This window comes from Camelus bactrianus, chromosome 22 (assembly GCF_048773025.1).
Source record: "Camelus bactrianus isolate YW-2024 breed Bactrian camel chromosome 22, ASM4877302v1, whole genome shotgun sequence".
NCBI lineage: Eukaryota > Metazoa > Chordata > Mammalia > Artiodactyla > Camelidae > Camelus > Camelus bactrianus.
Window position 1 is genome coordinate 25,501,929 of NC_133560.1, and position 17,639 is coordinate 25,519,567.

General features: G+C 46.6%; 1 protein-coding gene across 1 annotated transcript; it reads left to right on the forward strand.

Moving 5' to 3' along the window:
- The first annotated feature begins 6,879 nt into the window (after window positions 1-6,879).
- On the forward strand, window positions 6,880-16,935 carry QTRT1 (queuine tRNA-ribosyltransferase catalytic subunit 1). The gene is made up of 10 exons (XM_010954258.3): window positions 6,880-7,172; window positions 7,392-7,460; window positions 7,556-7,694; window positions 12,958-13,036; window positions 13,134-13,249; window positions 15,784-15,922; window positions 16,168-16,243; window positions 16,336-16,445; window positions 16,534-16,621; window positions 16,708-16,935. The coding sequence occupies exons 1-10, from the start codon at window positions 6,930-6,932 to the stop codon at window positions 16,858-16,860; spliced, it is 1,212 nt and encodes a 403-aa protein (XP_010952560.2). The 5' UTR covers window positions 6,880-6,929; the 3' UTR covers window positions 16,861-16,935.
- The last annotated feature ends 704 nt before the right edge of the window (window positions 16,936-17,639 follow it).

Sequence of the window (17,639 nt, forward strand, 5' to 3'; positions counted from 1 at the left end):
TTCACATGACCTCCCTTTGAGTGTGTCTCAGACCCCCTTCCTTACATAAGGACATTAGTCATCAGATCTGGGGTCCACCTTCATCTATGATGCGCTCATCCCAAGATCCTTAAATACCTCTACAGCGGTCTATTTCCAAATAAAGTCATGGTCACAGATACCGGCGGTTAGGAGTTGGACATAATACTTTTGGGGGACAACATTCAACCCAATACAAGGTTCGGTGAAGGTTTCACCCCCATTGCTGCTAGCACAGCCCTAGGAGTTTGTTTGCCACCGTCAGGATTACGGTAGTCAGATCTGGACAGCATGGAGTCAGCATCTTTGCAGCATGGTGGGTACCAGTCCTGAGAAGACAGCTCATGACCACAGATCCCTTGGCACGGTAACTCTGCTCAGGGTCTTCAGTGGTGGTGAGGCAGCTGGCCAATGACAGCATTCCAACCCTCAGGACCTGCCACCGCAGGGAGCTGGGTTGAGGAAGATGAGGTTGACACCTTGAGCACGGAGAAGAGCTTGCTGCTGGTGCGTCACCCATTCGAAGCTGGTTAAGGCCATCCCAGGCCTGTTGTCCTCCAAGCCCAGGAAGCCAGCCTGGCAGAGCTGCTTCTCCAGCTCCTCCTCAGCCAGGACCATGGAAGGCAATAGCTGGCCTATGATGGAGAGATGTCTTGGCCCACATGTTGCTGGAGGATGATGTCATGCATCCTTCAGTCACCAACAGAGCACCGGGAGCACCAGCAGGAAGCATCAGTGGCCCACACACTCGGCAAGTTGATCAGGATAGGGTACTTGGTGGATAGGTCATAGGTATCAATGACTCAGGAATGGAGACCACCCTGGAGGGCCCAGGATGCCTTTGGAGGGAAGGTAGAAAAAGCACATGACTGACAGATCACAGTGGGTTGAGATAATGTCACAGGGAGGGATAGGGCCTTGCAAGGAATTGGAACTGATTCCAGTGGGGAGTGATTGGGGGTTAGTGACCTGGGACCAAAGGAGGCTTCTGAGCAGTAATAGGGGAGACAAATGCAGGATTTCCACCTCTCTAGATTTAGAGGAGTCACTGGGGCCCTGATTGTTCCTCTAGGTTGGTGTCCACCCTGACCTCAAGTTACCACCCAGCCGACTGATTACCCCCTGCCCTGGCTGGGAAACATTTGCTCTCCCTCTGACCATTAGCCATTTTTTAGTAGCAGAGCTTGCCCTGCCTCTAAGGACCCAGGCCTGGACCTGTGCAGCTGGGCCGTCCAGCCTCAGGATTCAGTGTCCACGTGTGAGCCCAACTCTGGCCGTTCCTTCCCTCTGTAAGCCTGTTCTGAGACCTCTGGACACAATTTTGGGCAACAATGCAGCAAGCTTTTTTGGCTCGGATGCTCATTCTAACCCATCGCGGAATAAATGGAAACTTCATGTGTTTGTTTGTTCCATTCACTCTACATGGATTTATTGGCCGTTACGTATCAGTCCTGTACTAGACACTGGGAATACGGCAGTTACCCTGGTCCCGGCCGTTACGGAGCTTCCAGGCACCAAGAGGGCCCTGTCCCAACTAGGGCGGGGAGTGTCAGGGAAGGCATTCTGTGTCTCAAGCGAGACACTGCTGTTGAATTGGGACCTAAAGATGTGCTGGGGTAGGTGAGCAAAGGATATGCCATGCTGAGGGAACAGCATGTGCAAAAATCCTACTGGGTAGTGGGAAAGAACTTCAGGTTGCTGAAGTCAGGTGGGTGAGGCATTTGGTTGCAAAAAGGAAAAAGTATTGCTTGATGTCAGCCAGGAGCTGCCTGGCGCTGGGTCGTGGCAGGCAAGCAGAGGAGTTCTTTATCCTGAGAGCAGTGGGGAACTCCAAAAAGATTCTGAGCTGGGAAGAACCCAGGCAGAGTGGTGCTTTAGAACAATCAAAAACAAGGTGTGTGGGAGAGGTTAGAATGAAGACTGGGAGACAAGCAGAGTTCTGGAATATCTGAGCTGAGTTTCAGAGTGATTTTGTGGCAAAGTCCCCTGAACTTGGTGAGAGACCAATTTTCAGGCCCAAGAGGAGTTAAAGCTACATATCCCAGACAGCTGACTGGGACCAAGAGAGACACATTACTTTGTCCAAGATACGGGATGGAGAGGGGTCCAGACTCACTAGCTCTCAGCTCTGCTGTGGGGAGACAAGGAGGAACGTTTAGAGAGTTGCCGCGGAGGTCGTTTCACAGAGGGCGCCGTCTTGGGGCCCTAGCCTTCGCAGTGTCTTCCAAAAAAGCTAGCCTTTGGCACCAGGTCTATGGAGGGCAAGAATATCACAGGACAGCTTCCACCCTCGGCTGGATAAACAAGAGAAAACCGCCAGGCTCTTGGGACGATCACTCGACCCCAGGCCTCCAAGGACCCCTATTTCAACGTCGGAGATATTCCAACACCTAACTCTTGTCCAGAGGTTCTGGATTTCCCACTCTGTACCCAGAATCCCGACTCCTTCCTTTCTGGGTCCCAGGATTTTAGTACCCACTCCTTAAGGCCAAACCCCTGCTTCTAGTTTTGGGGACTCCTCTGCGCATCTGCTGGGACCCTAAGGAAGGGGAAATTGGAGGATCTACTGAGATCCCCAACCCGGGTCTCGTGCGCGGGCCTTCACTTGAGCTCAGAAACCAACCCCCGCCTCTGCAACCATCACCCATTCAAGAACCGCTCCCTGCTATAGTCCCTAGGACCGCCTCGTGCGCACCGCTGCCTCTTCGGTGCCCAATCAACCGGCCCCGGTCGAAATAGAAGTTTTACACAGGCTCCGCCCCCATGTGTCCCCGCCCCCTAACGTCTTCCGCTGCTTCCTTGAGCTGTCAGCAAACGCTTGTAATTGGATAGTTTATCAAGCTCCGCCCGCGGCCCCGCCCTGCAGGGTGTGCCCTTGGGAAGAGCTCGCCGCTTTTAATAGGCCGCTTCCGCAGGCTCCGCCCCTAACGCTACCGCTTCTCTGGTCTCTGGGCGACGCGTGCGGCGCTGTCCAGAGTGCTGAGGCCGCGTCAAGGGGAGACCTCGTGGCGTCCCCTACACTCCCTGCTGAGCGGCGCCAAAACCCTACAACAGATGCCACTGAACTTAGATTGTACCCCACCTCCATCCCCCATTTTACCTCTGGTGATAGAAAAAGCTTTCTTCACTCCTCGCTCCTCTAAGAAACCCCCAGTCTTCCATCTAGTTCAGGGGAAAGCCACAATTCTCACCGCAAACCAGAGGCTTTGCAGGATCTCTCGCTCTGATCTTTTGACCCTCATCTTCCGCTCCTTCTCTCACTCCTTCTAGCCATACTGCCCTCCCTGCTGCACTACAAGTGATCTAGGCACATTCCGACCTCACCAGAACCTTTGCTCTCACTGTTCCCACTGCCTGAAATGCCCTCTCATTTGATGCCTCCCTCAGATCCTTCGGGCCTTAACTCAAATCCCACCTTCTCAGTAGATCTGGTCTTGACCACCCTACTTAAATTGTCACCTCTCTTTCCCTGATTTCTTTTTTCCCAATACTCATAACCACCTGAGGCATGATGTATTTTACACATTTTTCTTGTTCACCCCTCCAGGGCATGGGTTTCTGTCTGCTTGTTCACTGCTACAGTGCCAGCAGTGAGAAGTGTCTCACACAGAGTAGGGGTGCTCCATAATGTTTACTGCATATATACTCATGTGTGTATTTTGGCATTTACTGTGTACCTTCATAATGACCCTCTGCCTCAATTTAAAGATGAAGAAAATGAGACTCACAGAGTGGCCACCACCCGACTAAAGTCACTTGGTTTCTGAGTGGCAGAGCCTGAATCCCCACCCCCCACCATGTTCCTCCTCTGGCTGTAACCCTTTCACCCCTGCACTGGGCCACAACCGCTACCACTACCTTCTTCAGGAAAAGAAGTTGTATAAGAGGGTAGCTTCACAGCGCTCAGATAGGACTAGATTTCAATTCCTGTTCCTTGATTACTAATCAAGGAACCATGAGTAAGTCAGTAAATATCTCTGCCTCGATTACTTTATTCATAAAATGGAGATAATAACAATACCCACCACATTGTACTGTGAGAGTCCAAATGAGGCAATGACAATGTATGGATTACCTGACACCTGGCACACAGTGGCGCCTGCTCCATTAGTGTTGGCAGTATTAGCTCTTCATCATCATCATCATCACTTTCTTCTCCTTCTTCTTCTTCTTCTTCTTCTTCTTCGTCTTCTTCTTCTTCTTCTTCTTCTTCTTCTTCTTCTTCTTCTTCTTCTTCTTCTTCTTATTATTATTATTATTATTATTATTATTATTATTATTATTATTATTATTATTATTATTATTATTATTATTATTATTACTACTTAGGAGAATTAAAAAGAAATATTTTAACAAATCAGGAGAATGAGGCCAGAAAAGCTATAGGAAGTATGTTTCAAGAAGGTGGAAGTGAAGAATAGATACCAAACTTCATTGGAAATAAAAGAAAGGCACATTAAAAATGACACGGAATTACCAGTTGAAATTGTGTTGGAGAGGCTGTGGGGAAGCAGGCACTTCCATACACTGCTTTCTGGTGCAGGAGCAAATGCCACAACCATATGGAGGGCATTTGGGTAGGATCTCATTATACTCTTTGACCTAGTCACCGGAAAATTTTCCTAAAGATATACTTACTGCCATGTGAAATGACTTAAATACAAGATCATTCGTTGTAGCCTTTTTTGTAGAAGCAAAAAATTACTCACAAATCAAGAGAGAATTGAAAGGAGATCCCACAGTGAGTGATGGTCTACACATACTTTGGGATACTAGGCAACTGTTAAAAAAAAAAACAAAAACAAACAAGGGAACAATGTACTGACATGGAATGGCCTCCAAGGTGTAAACCAAAAGTGAAGTGCATCCCCCAGGGTAACTAGCAAGCCTCCTTTTGTGTCTAAAGAGATATGTATAAGTATTTAAGTTAATATTTGCTTCTGTTTGCATGAGAAAACAGAATAAAGACACAAGAATCTGATAAAAACATGTCTAGGGAAGGCTGAGATGGAAAGTGGGTGGATGGGGGATGAGGTGGGACTAGGTTTGTCCACCTTTTACCCTTTCTGAATTTTTTATACATTTGGAAATGTGAAATATTACAAATGCAGAAAAGTGCATAAAATATAAAAGTACAGTTCAATGAAAACTCTCATAGTTACAAACTCCAAAGACCACCATTTTGTACTCTTGTTCCTTATGGAAATAAGTGTATACACACACACACACACACACACACACACACACACACACACACACACATATGTATATTTTTAAGAAGTTCTCAGTTCAGACATGTTGAATTCTGCAAGGCTAACTTCTCAGGAGGAGAAGCAAGTCAGCATTTCTCATCATGCTCACAGTTACCTGTGCTGCAGGCTAAGTTACAGGCAACTGCAGATCTTCAGAGAGAATAATCGAGAATTTTTCAAAATTATGGAAAGACTCCAATCCTCAGATCCAAGAAATCCAGTATATAGTGTAGGGAGTAAAGGAAAGAAGCCAAGAGACCAGTGAGGAGGCTACTGTAACTAGCCAGGCAAGAGATGCTGGTGACTGGACCAGTGTGAGAGCTAGGGAGGGGTTGTGGAGTGGTAGATTCTGGATAGATTTTGAAAGAAGAGCAACCAGGAATTGCTGATTAATCAGATGTAGGGATGAGAGATAGTGAGGGCTTAAAGACCATTCCAAAGTTTCTGGTCTGAGCTCCTGGAAGGATTGTGCTGCTGCTACCGAGAAGGGGAAGATGGAGGTGGGTAGGCAAGCCTGGGGGGACAATCATGAGTTCTGTTTTGGACACCCAGTGGGGATGTCAAGGAGGTATCTCCCAAAGAGAAGATGAGAGTTCAGAAAAGAGGACGATGCTGGGCCTGTCAAGGTATAGAGGTTCTTAAAAGCACAATATGAGTTACAGGCGATGTGATATACAGTCATGGGTATCAGTGAAGGGTTCTTTAACTTTGGGGAAGTTCAGAGCAACTGACGGTGAAGATATGAGCCAGCATCCACAGGAATATCAGAGGAGTATTGCTGATAATAGCAACAGGCAGTAAGGTGGGCCTCACTGTTGGGTGTTTTCCAGACGTGTCCTCGTGAGGACTCAAGCACCCTGAGAAACTGGTATTACTAGCCCAAGGCTTCTAGGTTAGAGTCTTGCTGAGATCAGGCCGCTTCAGGCCGGTGATCCTGAGAAGGCTTCTGGGGCATATGCGCCCTCTGCTGGCCATGACGGATGTCGGCTCTTTTTCCAACCGTAAGACTATATATTTTTATATTGCTATTATTATTAGTTGAACACAGCCAGTGCTTAATAAACCCGTGACCCAGCCTCTCTCATCCCTGTGCAGCATGGAGGCTGACACTAGTGGGGATGTATATGTAGGGGTACGCTGTATGAATGACCGAATTAATGAAACCAGGTTCTGGACCTGAGTCTCCCTTTCTGTAAATCTGTGATTTCTTCTTTCATTGAACAAAGTAATGTTTATTGAGTACATACTGTGCTAGGTCCTGTTCTAAGCCCTTGGAGCAAGGTAATGTTCAAGAGACAAGAGCCTGTCTCAGGCATTATGTAAAAAATCAATATACATCCATATTAATCAATATTCACGATGCCTTTATGTCTAATAGTATCATTTGATGGAGGATAAAACTGTAGATTAGAGAGGGTTTGGTTGCGAGGGGGTGAAAGGAATGGGCTTCCAAACCAATACAATTTTAGCACTTCGCGGCAGTGCTCTCTGCCTGTGGAACGGAACTGGACGCCCTGCGAGGAGGAGCGCGCCGGCGTCCGTTTCCATGGTTCGTCTGACGCTCTTCCAAGGCTCCTGCCCTCGTCTCGCGTCACGTGACGCCAGCCAACATGGCGCCGCCCAGGGTGTTCCACTGCCCACGTGGTTCCGGCAGGCAAGATGGCGGCAGCCGCTAGCCCAACTTCCCTGGAGTCCGCCCCGCGCATCATGCGGCTGGTGGCAGAATGTAGCCGCTCCAGGGCCCGGGCAGGCGAGCTGCGGCTGCCGCACGGGCCCGTGGCTACTCCAGTGTTCATGCCAGTGGGCACGCAGGCCACCATGAAGGGCATCACGACCGAGCAGCTGGACGCCCTGGGCTGCCGCATCTGCCTGGGCAACACCTACCATCTGGGTCTGAGGCCGGTGGGTGGGTTCTGCCCGGGCAGGGAGGCGGCGGAGCGCGGGCAGCCCAGGCATTCCCTAGGTCCGGGTACGCCTCCAAAAGTCAATCGACAAAGACCTATCGAGCATCCCGGGTGGCCAAGGCCTTGTGCTGGGCGTGAGGGACCGGTGAGGAACGAAGCTGGCCAGTCCTGTTGCCTCCAACATGAGCCCTCTAACCTGACCCTTCCCCCAACCCAGGGCCCTGAGCTGATCCAGAAAGCCCACGGTCTCCACGGCTTTATGAATTGGCCCCACAATCTGCTGACGGTAAGGTGGGGTCTGAACCGGGATCCAAGGGCACTCCTTGGGGATGGGTATTACCAGTTCCATTCCTGACAGCCCCGCGGTGGGGTTTCCCTCAGGACAGCGGCGGCTTCCAGATGGTGTCTCTGGTGTCCCTATCCGAGGTGACGGAGGAAGGTGTCAGCTTTCGATCCCCTTACGACGGTGAGGAGACCCTTCTGAGCCCGGAGAAGTCCGTGGAGATACAGAACGCGCTGGGTGAGCGGATCCCAGGGAGCCGCCCCTCTCCCTACCTTTCGGAGGTGGTGGTGAGGTGGGCCCGCTCCTTACGTGCTGGTTGGCTTTGGGCAAATCACTCCCCCTCCCTGAGCCTCAGTTGGGCCAACCCAGATGAGGATAGTTCACAAAAACAATGATCTAATGTCAGTCTCTTCTCACAGTGCCTGACATGTAGTAGCTTTTAGTATTACTTTTATCTCCCTTATTTCTCCTAAATAGCAAATTAGCTGGTCAAAGAGATGTTGAAATAATGGGGGCAACAAGGAGGTATTGGGGGGGCTTTAGACCCCTCCTATCTGCATCAATATCCCCCATTCCTTGATAAGGACAATGAACATTTCTCAGTCTCATGGAAGGTGAGGACAGAGAGGTGTTGGGGGCAGATCCTGCAGGGACTCATGAGTTTTGAATTGTCCTTTATTTTATTTTATTATTACTTGAAAAAAAAGTTTTAATGGAGGTACTGGGGATTGAACCCAGGACCTCACGCATGCTAAGCACACACTCTTCCAGGGAGCTGTACCCTCCCCCCGAATTGTCTTTAAGGAAAAGAAAACTGAACAATAATGCATTTTGTATATATTTCCTATGTAAAAACATGTGCAGGAAACAATGCCCATCCTCTGTCCATCCCTTTCACCCCCACAGGTCACCACTGTTTCGAGTTTCTTATATATTCTTTCAGAGTTTATTCAAATACAAGCAAGTTCAAATCTATTGTATTTTTTTCCATGATGAGAGCATGCCATTTATGGCACATTCTTCTGTACCTTGTATTTTTGTTAATTTTGGAAAATTTCAAGTGTATACCAAAACAGACACAACCCTTCTGACCTGTCACCTGGCTTCAACAATCACGAGGTCACAACCCTTATGTTTTATCAATATCCCAGCCCACATTGCTTCTCCTGTAATTTTTCTGTTGGAATTTGCCTAAGATTGGTGCTATTTCATCTTTAAATGTTTCGTAGAATTCTCCATTAAACCCCCCTGGGCCTACAGTTGTGGGAAGGTTTTTGATGATGGATTCAATTTATTTGACATGTTGATAGGGCTATTCAGATTTTGTGTTATCATCTTGGGTCAGAATTGGTAAGTTGGATTTTTCAAGGAATTTGGCCATTCCTTGAACTTTTATTTCAGCTTACTTGGCATAAAGTTGGTCATAATATTCTCTTATTAACCTCTCTTTTTTTCTTTTTTTTGTCTTTTTCTTATTAACCTCTTAATGTTATAGAATCTGTAGTGATGACTCCTTTTTCATTCCTGATATTGATAACTTGTGATCTCTTCTTTCCCAATCAGTCTAGTAGGGGTTTATTGATTTTGAGTTTGTTGATCTTTTCCGAAAACCAGCTTTTGGCTTGTTAATTTTCTCCATTTGTCAGCTTTCTGTTTTATTGATTTCTTTCTTTTTTTAAACAGCTTTATTGACTTATGATACACAGACAGTTCACCCATTTAAAATGCACCCTTCAGTGGTTTTTAGTATATTCACAGAATTATACAAGCATCACCACACTCTAATTTCAGGACACTTTTATACCCCCAAAAGAAATCCCATACCCATTATCAGTCACTACCCAGCCCTCACTAATCTCCTTTCTGTCTCTATAGATTTGTGTATTCTAGACATTTCACATGGATGAAATCAGACAATATGTGGTCTTTGAGAATGGCTTCTTTTACTTAGCACAATTTTTTTGATTGACATATAGTCAGTTATAATGTGTCAGTTTCTGGTGTACAGCTCAGTGTCCCAGTCATGCATATATATACATATATTTGTTTTCATATTCTTTTTCATTAAAGGTTATTACAAGATATTGAATATAGTTCCCTGTGCTATACAGAAGAATTTAAAAAAATTTCTTCATATACAGTGGCTAACATTTGCAAATCTCAAACTTCCAAATTTATCCTTTCCTACCTCCTTTCACCCGGTAACCATAAGATTGTTTACTATGTCTGCGAGTCTGTTTCTGTTTTGTAGATGAGTTCATTAGTGTCTTCTTTTTTTCTGTTTTTAGATTTCACATATGAGTGATATCATATGGTATTTTTCTTTCTCTTTCTGGCTTACATCACTTAGAATGATGATCTTTAAGTCCATCCATGTTGCTGCAAATAGCATTATTTTATTCATTTTTATGTCTGAGTAGTATTCCATTGTGTAAATATACCACAGCTTTTTTATCCAGTCATCTGTTGGTGGACAAGCATAATGTTTTTGAGGTTCATCACTGTTTTTGAGGTAGCATACACTGGTACTTTTTTCCATCTTATAGCTAAATAACATACCAATTAATAGATATGCTTCATTGATTTGATTTTTTGATAGTTGCAAGCTTACATTTATTCTTGTTTGTTTTGTTTGTTTTTTGGGGAGGGAGGTAATTAGGTTTATTTATTTATTTATTTATTTTTGAAGTTTTATTTTTACTTTGTTTACCTTTTTTTTTTATTTTTATGGGGAGGGAGGCAATTAGGTTGATTTCTTTATTTTTAGAGGAGGTACTGGGGATTGAACCCAGAACCCCCTGCATGCTAAGTATGCGCTCTGCCACTGAGCTATACCCTCTCCCTGTATCCTGTTTATTTTTTAATTTTTAACTATTTCTGCTTTGGTTTTCTTTTTCTAGCTTAATATTCTTAGATCATCTGTATTAAATCAAACCAAATCCCAGGCACCCTACCATTTCATCTATAAGTATTTATTTTGTATCTTAAAAACATGGGATTTTTTTTTTTTTAACAATTCACAGTACTGTCATCCCACCTAAAAACAATTAACAGTAATTCATTAACATCAAATATCTGGCCAGTGTTCAAAGTTCCAGTTGTTTCATAAGTGTCAATTTTTCTTACTATCTATTTTAGGATCCAAGTAATGTGCAAATACTGCAATTATTTGAAAGATCTCTTAAGTCCCTTATTTTATTTTATTTTTAAACAAAAATGTTTTTGAAGCATAGTTGATTTACAATGTTACTTTCAGGTGTACAGCAATGTGATTCATTATACATACATATTTTTTTCTTTTCAGATTCTTTTCCATTATATGTTATTACAAGAAAATGAATATAGTTTCCTGTGCTATGCAGTAGGTCTTTGTTGTTCTTAAGTCTCTTTTCATATGTTACATTAAATTACATATTATATAGTTTCTCCCTCCAATTTTTAAATTTATTTTTATTTTTAAAGTTTTTTTGGGGGGGTAAGTAGGTTTGTTTATTTATTTATTTATTCATTTATTCATTCTTAGAGGAGGTACTGGGGATTGAACCCAGGACCTCATGCATGCTAAGCGTGCGCTCTACCATTTGAGCTATACCCTACCCCCTCCAATTTTTTTTTAAGCAATTAACTTCTTGAAGAAACTGGTTCCTTAGCCCTATAGTGTTTCACAGGGTCTGAATTTTGCTAATCACATCCCCAGGGTGTCACGTAACAGTTTTCCTCCACCCTCTGGATTTCCTGTAGGTTGGTACTTGGTTCTAGAGGTTTGAGCCACATTGGAGTCCTGTTCCTTTTGGCAAGAGGGCTCACAGTGTGTATGTCCACCAGGGGGCACCTAACACCTGCCTCCTGGGAACCATTACTAGGAATTGCAAACTGGTGCGTTTCTAATTCTGTCATTCTCTCTTCATTTATTAGCCAGATTACCTCTGTAAACAGAAAACATTCTGTTCTCACTTTTTCCTGGGAGACCAAGTAGTTTAAGTTCACATAGGAAGAATGGATTTAATTCTTTCCCCTCATTTACTAGTTTTCATGGGTTGATTTCTTAGCATCCTCTAGCAATGACAAACTGATGGTTGTTTTTTCAGGATCATCATGAACTCAGGGGTTTAAATGTATTCGATGTGTCTCAGTCCACTGCAGTTAAAATCTTTATTGCTTATCAAATCGCCTGATCTTTGGCTAGTTTGTGCGCTGTGCTTTTTCCCTATAATGACACATCTTGGCATATTTCCTTGAGCTTTCCTAACCTATAAATCCACAAACTCTAATCTGAAATTCTTATGGCCAGATAGGTGTCAGAATTCAGAGTTTTCACATTTCAGAAAGATAGTAAAAGTTATATACCATTTATTACACAATATCTAAGTAGAGTCTGGGGCAAGTGCCTTGTGGTATTGCAATTGACTTTTTTTTTTCCAATTAAAAAATTGTGGTAAAATACACAGAACATAAAATTTACCATCTTTATTATTTTTCAGTGTCCAGTTCATTGGCATCAAATACATTCTTATTGTTGTGCAGCCAGCACTCCCATCCATCTCCAGAACTCTTTTCATTTTCCCAAAGTGAAACTGTCCCCATGAAACACTAACCCCCTCATTCTCCCTCTCCCAGCCCCTGGCACTCCCCATCTACTATATGAATTTGACTCTTCTAGGCACTTCATGTAAGTAGAAACATAAAACATTTGTCTTTTTGTGACTGGCTTATTTCACTTAGCATGATGGGTCCTCAAGGTTCATCCACATTCAGCATGTGTCAGAATTTCCTTCCTTTTTCAAGGCTGCATAGTATTCCATTGAATGTCAGTATCACATTTTGCTTATCTATTCACCTGTCCATGGACACTTGGGTTGCTTCCATCTTTTGACTATGGTGAACAATGCTGCTATGAACATGAGCTGGCAAATATTTCTTTGAGACCCTGCTTTCAATTCTTTGGGTATATACTCAGAAGTGGAGTTGCTGGATATGGCATACACTTCATTTTTATTGCATTATGCTTATGAATCTTCAAACTATATTCTGTTTTTAAAAAGATTATAACTGTCTCAGGTTTTTCTGCATATGCCATAAATATAAGAAAAATCCTTTAATTTTGAGAAATTTCTGGATTTTGGGATTAGGGGAAAGAATATTCCCTTAAGGGCTGGACCATGCTTCATTCAACTAGACCCCTGTTGATGGACACTTGGACTCCTGTCTTGCTACTCCCCATCCTACCACGATGAATCACTTTGTGTACACATCATTCTGTTCTTGGAGGATGAATTTGCAGAGGTGGGATTTTATTCTATGTGCCAGGGCATGGTTTTAGCTGGGGGGTGGCAAGAACAGATGTGCATTTTGAAAAGCTCCCTCTGGTTCCTGTATAAACAGACTAGGGGATTAAGTGGGAGTCAGCAAGACCTGGAGAGGGACTCCTGGGATCCAGCTTGTCCCCTTGCGGGTGGGTGGGGGGCTTTCCCAGTGACTGTGCTCCTGTCTCACTCTCCAGGCTCAGACATCATCATGCAGTTGGATGATGTGGTCAGCAGCACTGTGACGGGGCCACGCGTGAAAGAGGCCATGTGCAGGTGTGTGTATGTGTCGACGAGGGCGTGCTGGTCCTGCAGCCTTGTCTCCATGCCCCTTACCAGGCCCCTATGGCTGGTGACTGCGGTCCTCTTGCAGATCAGTCCGCTGGCTGGACCGGTGCATTGCAGCTCATCGGCAGCCAGACAAACAGAACCTCTTCGCCATCATCCAAGGAGGGCTGGATGCAGATCTCCGGGCCACCTGCCTTGAAGGTAAAGCCACCTGTCAACATGACCAGGGCTTTTCCTTCACGGGGGGGCCCCATGTGGGCCTGGTTTGCGATGGTGCTGAGAGAGTGGTTGTTAATGGGCAAAAGGGCACCTTAGGTGGAAGAGCCGTTGAAGCAAAGGCCCTGAGGCAGCGTGGAGTAGAATGTGTTTGGAGAACAACAATAGCTATCCATTTTGGGGTGTTCACCAGGCAGTATGCCAAACGCTGGTCAGAGATTGACCCATCGAGTTTTCATAACCATCCTGTAAGGCGGGAACTACCACGTTTCTGAAGGGGAAACTGAGGCCCAGAGCTGTTAAGTTACTTACACCCAGCCACACAGCTTGGATGTTGCGGATCTGGGATCTGAACCCAGACCTCGGACTCTAGAACCTAAGCATTAACTGGTACACTGCCACTCCATTCTTGGGGAGTAAGACATGCTGTCAGGGGCAATTGTACTGACAGTGGAGGCCCTGGGACATCACACCAAGGTTCTGGGGAGCCATGGAGTGCTGTTGAGGGGGAGAGTGGGAGAAAAATCCCAGTAGGATAGGAAGCAGAAGGCCCAAAGAGGAAGCTGGAGTAGTTGCCTAGGGGGAGAGTGACAATGAGGCCTGAGCCAAGGCTGTGGCCATAGAAACAAAGCGGAGGCAGAGGTGGGGGCTCAAAAGCAGTGATGTGTCATGGGCAAGACTCTGGATTCTGGAGTCTGCCGGATCCAACCTCTGATCTGTTGCTTCATGGCTGGGCACCCTTGAGCTGGTGGCTTGGCCTCTCCGAGCCTCGCTTTCACCCTCTATTAAATCGGAGCATACTCCCAATGTCATGGGGTTGGAGTGAGGAATAAATGGGAATATTTGTTCAAGGTGTCCCACCTGCACCCGGCATCAGTGTGTGCTGTTGTGAAGATTATTCTGTTGATAATTCCTTTTGTCCTCAAACTGTGTCCCCCACGCCTGACCCAAAGTCTTTTTATTTTTTTAATGGAGCTACTGGGGATTGAGTCCAGGACCTCGTGCATGCTAAGCACGTGCTCTACCGCTGAGCTATACTCGCCCCTCCCCACCCCCCAGTAACTCTTTTTCATGGAGACCCACAGTCAGAAGTATGTTTCATGCGTGGACATATATGAAAGTAGAAACCAAGGCTTTGTGAAGTGTTTACCTTCATACATGGGCTCCTCTCTGATATTTTTTATTCTCTTTCATTTAAAAAACCACCTGGTCTCGCCCCATCAAACTCATTTCTTGGCCACCTGCAGTTTCACAAGCACCGGTCCTGGTGGCGCCCCTCAGTGCTCTGAGGCTCGCCTGCACCAGAACCACCTGCGCTCACCCCATGACTGGATCTGAGTCCAGGGCCAAGGCAGACCTGGGAAGCTGTATTTGAACAACTCAACCCCCGATGTTTCTGTTGCTCGCTCCAGCTTCAAAACCTGGCCCCAAACTGGGCCTGTTCTGTCAGTGCTGAGGCCTCCCTGGGGTTGAACTGGGCAGCTGGGGCCAGAGACAAGTCTGGGCTTTGAGGCCAGACTCGGGTTCGAATCCAGCCTCTGGCATGTGTGGCCTAGGGCCAGTGGGTTAAACTCTGCACGCCTCAACCACAGTGCATACCTGCAGCCCCTTCTCTGCAATTCTGGAGCCTAATTGCGCACTTCTAACATCCGAAACCTGCTGGAATTTGCAAGTCGTTTGGTGGCAAAAGCAGACCTCCATGGTTCTTTACCCCAGTTATGAGTCTTGACACATTTTCCTGTAGAAATGTTACAGAGTTTGATGACAGGCTGTTATTCACCAGATAGGATGTGCGCTGTTCTAAAATCTGGGAGGAGGGAGAGTATAGCTCAAATGGTAGAGCACATGCTTCGCATGTTAGGAAGTCCTGGGTTTAATACCCAGTACCGCCTCTAAAATTAAATAAATAAACCTAATTACCCTCCCCCCACCAAAAATAAACTTAAAAAAAAAAGGGAAATTCTTAGGGGGAGGGTTTAGCTCAGTGGAAGAGCCTGTGCTTAGCATACAAGAGGTCCTGGGTTCAATCCCTAGTACCTCCATTAAAAAAAGGTGATATTAATAAATAAATAAACCTAAGTTATTATTTTAAATTAGGTTTAAAATTATTTAAAAATTAACTTAAAATTTAAAATTAGCACCTCCTCCCCCCTCAAACAAAAGAATAAAATCTGGAAAATTCTGGATTTTGAAACACATCTGGCTTCATCTTAGGTTTCAGTGAGGGGAGCATGGGCCCTGGGCCTCTCCTGAGTGTTGAAGGAGAGGCCCTCACATGCAGCCAGCTCTGGATAAATGTAGCTGAGATCACCAGCAGCTCCAACACACGCACACGCACACACACACACACACACACACAGTCTCTCTCTCTCTCTCTCTCTCTCTCTCTCTCTCTCTCTCACACTCACACTCACATTCTCCCTTCTGGGGGCCTGTGGAGGTCTGGACAGGGTGTGCTCTGAGGGCAAGTTCTATTTCCTTTTGCCCGGTGGCCCCTGACCTTGCCCCTGCACCCCCAGAGATGACCAAGAGAGATGTGCCAGGCTTTGCCATCGGGGGCCTGAGCGGGGGCGAGAGCAAGAGCCAGTTCTGGAGGATGGTGGCACTGAGCACCTCAAGGCTGCCTAAGGACAAGCCCCGATACCTGATGGGGGTCGGGTATGTGGAGGAGGGGAGACAGCCCAACCTCTAGGGGTTAGATTCCTGGGGACCCCTGTTTCTAGGGGTCTGGGGCGGGAAGGACACAGCCCTGCCTGGGAGGGGACTTAGGTGGACATGGCCCTGTGCTTTGGGAGGTTCTGCGCGTGTCAACCCCTGGGGAGGCTGAGGGTTGAGGGGGGCCTGGGTGTGTGAGGAGGGCTTGAGGTTCTCTCCCCTTCCCCCTCCTTTGGCCCCACCCCCAGCTATGCCACCGATCTGGTGGTCTGCGTGGCTCTCGGATGCGACATGTTCGACTGCGTCTTCCCCACACGGACAGCGGTGAGGCCTTTGGCAGGAGGAAGACCGGGGTGAGGTTGGGCAGGGTGAAGAGCTGGCTGACCCACCTTGCCCTCCCCCTGCCCACCCTCCAGCGCTTTGGCTCCGCCCTGGTGCCCACGGGGAACCTGCAGCTGAAGAAGAAGCAGTACGCGAAAGACTTCCGCCCCATAGACCCCGAGTGTACCTGTCCCACCTGCCAGAAGTAGGGGAGGACGGAGCCTTGGGGGGTAGGGGGAGGGCCGGGAGCGGGGCAGGACCCGGACTACTGAGCCCTCACCTTCTGTCCCCAGGCACAGCCGAGCCTTCCTGCACACACTGCTCCATAGCGACAACACGGCCGCTCTGCACCACCTCACTGTCCACAACATTGCCTATCAGGTGGGCCTGTGGCCGGGATGGGTAAGGCAAGGGGGACGGGGGTCTCCCCTGTGCGAATGGCTGATGCTGACACTTCCGCCCTGCAGCTGCGGCTGATGAGTGCCGTGCGCGCCAGCATCGTGGAGAAGCGCTTCCCTGATTTCGTACGGGACTTCATGGGCACCATGTATGGGGACCCCACCCTCTGTCCCGCCTGGGCCACTGAAGCCCTGGCCTCTGTGGGAATCACACTGGGTTGACCTCACTTTGGGGAGGGAGGGAGAGGATGTAAGATATTGAAGGATTTTTTTTTTATATAAATAATATAGAATGTGTCCGTGTCTTCTTGGGGAGGTGGCCTGTCTTGGTCCCTTTACTGGTCTGAGTGTTACTGGGGTCCATGAGCCCTCACCCCCCACCCCCATAGATAATAGCAAGTAACCATAGCAACAGCTGCTATTGGAAACCTAGCATGTAGGAAGTGCCCACAGTGGGATCTGCATCCCTTTCCTGTTGCTCGGTACCCCAAGCCATCCTTGGGGTGGGCATTCTGGTCCTTCCCCTTTTTATTGGTCCAGAGAGGGGGAAGTTGCTTGCCCAATGTCACCATCAAGGAAGTAGCAGTCAGGCCCCAGAACACCTGCTCTTTGCCTGACTCTTCAGACATATGGCTTAATCTCATTATCAGTAGAAGTTACACTGTGCCTGGCACTGTTCTAAACGATTGTCAAGTGTCTTTAATTCTTGCAACTTTGTAGTGCTCCATTTTACAGATGAGGAAACTGAAGGTCAGAGAAATGAAGTCACTTGGTCATTATCACCCAGCAAATAAACAGGCTCAGGATCTAATCCAAATATGGCCAATTATAGAGCTGGTCCTCTTAGAAGATAAGGTTTTTTAAATTGAAAAAGTAACACATGTGTAGGATCTACAATTCAAATATCATAAAAATGCAACTACTTTGATCAACTGATATATTCTTTCAGCAATTTTCCACATGTACATATTTTTTCATGAATGTCAGTATCCTTTACATGC

Excerpts from the sequence above, each read along its gene's own strand:
- QTRT1 (XM_010954258.3), top strand. The coding sequence starts at position 6,930 with ATGGCGGCAGCCGCTAGCCCAACTTCCCTGGAGTCCGCCCCGCGCATC. Across the intron at positions 7,173-7,391 it reads ACCATCTGGGTCTGAGGCCG|GGCCCTGAGCTGATCCAGAA; the intron begins GTGGGTGGGTTC and ends CCCCCAACCCAG. Across the intron at positions 7,461-7,555 it reads GGCCCCACAATCTGCTGACG|GACAGCGGCGGCTTCCAGAT; the intron begins GTAAGGTGGGGT and ends GGTTTCCCTCAG.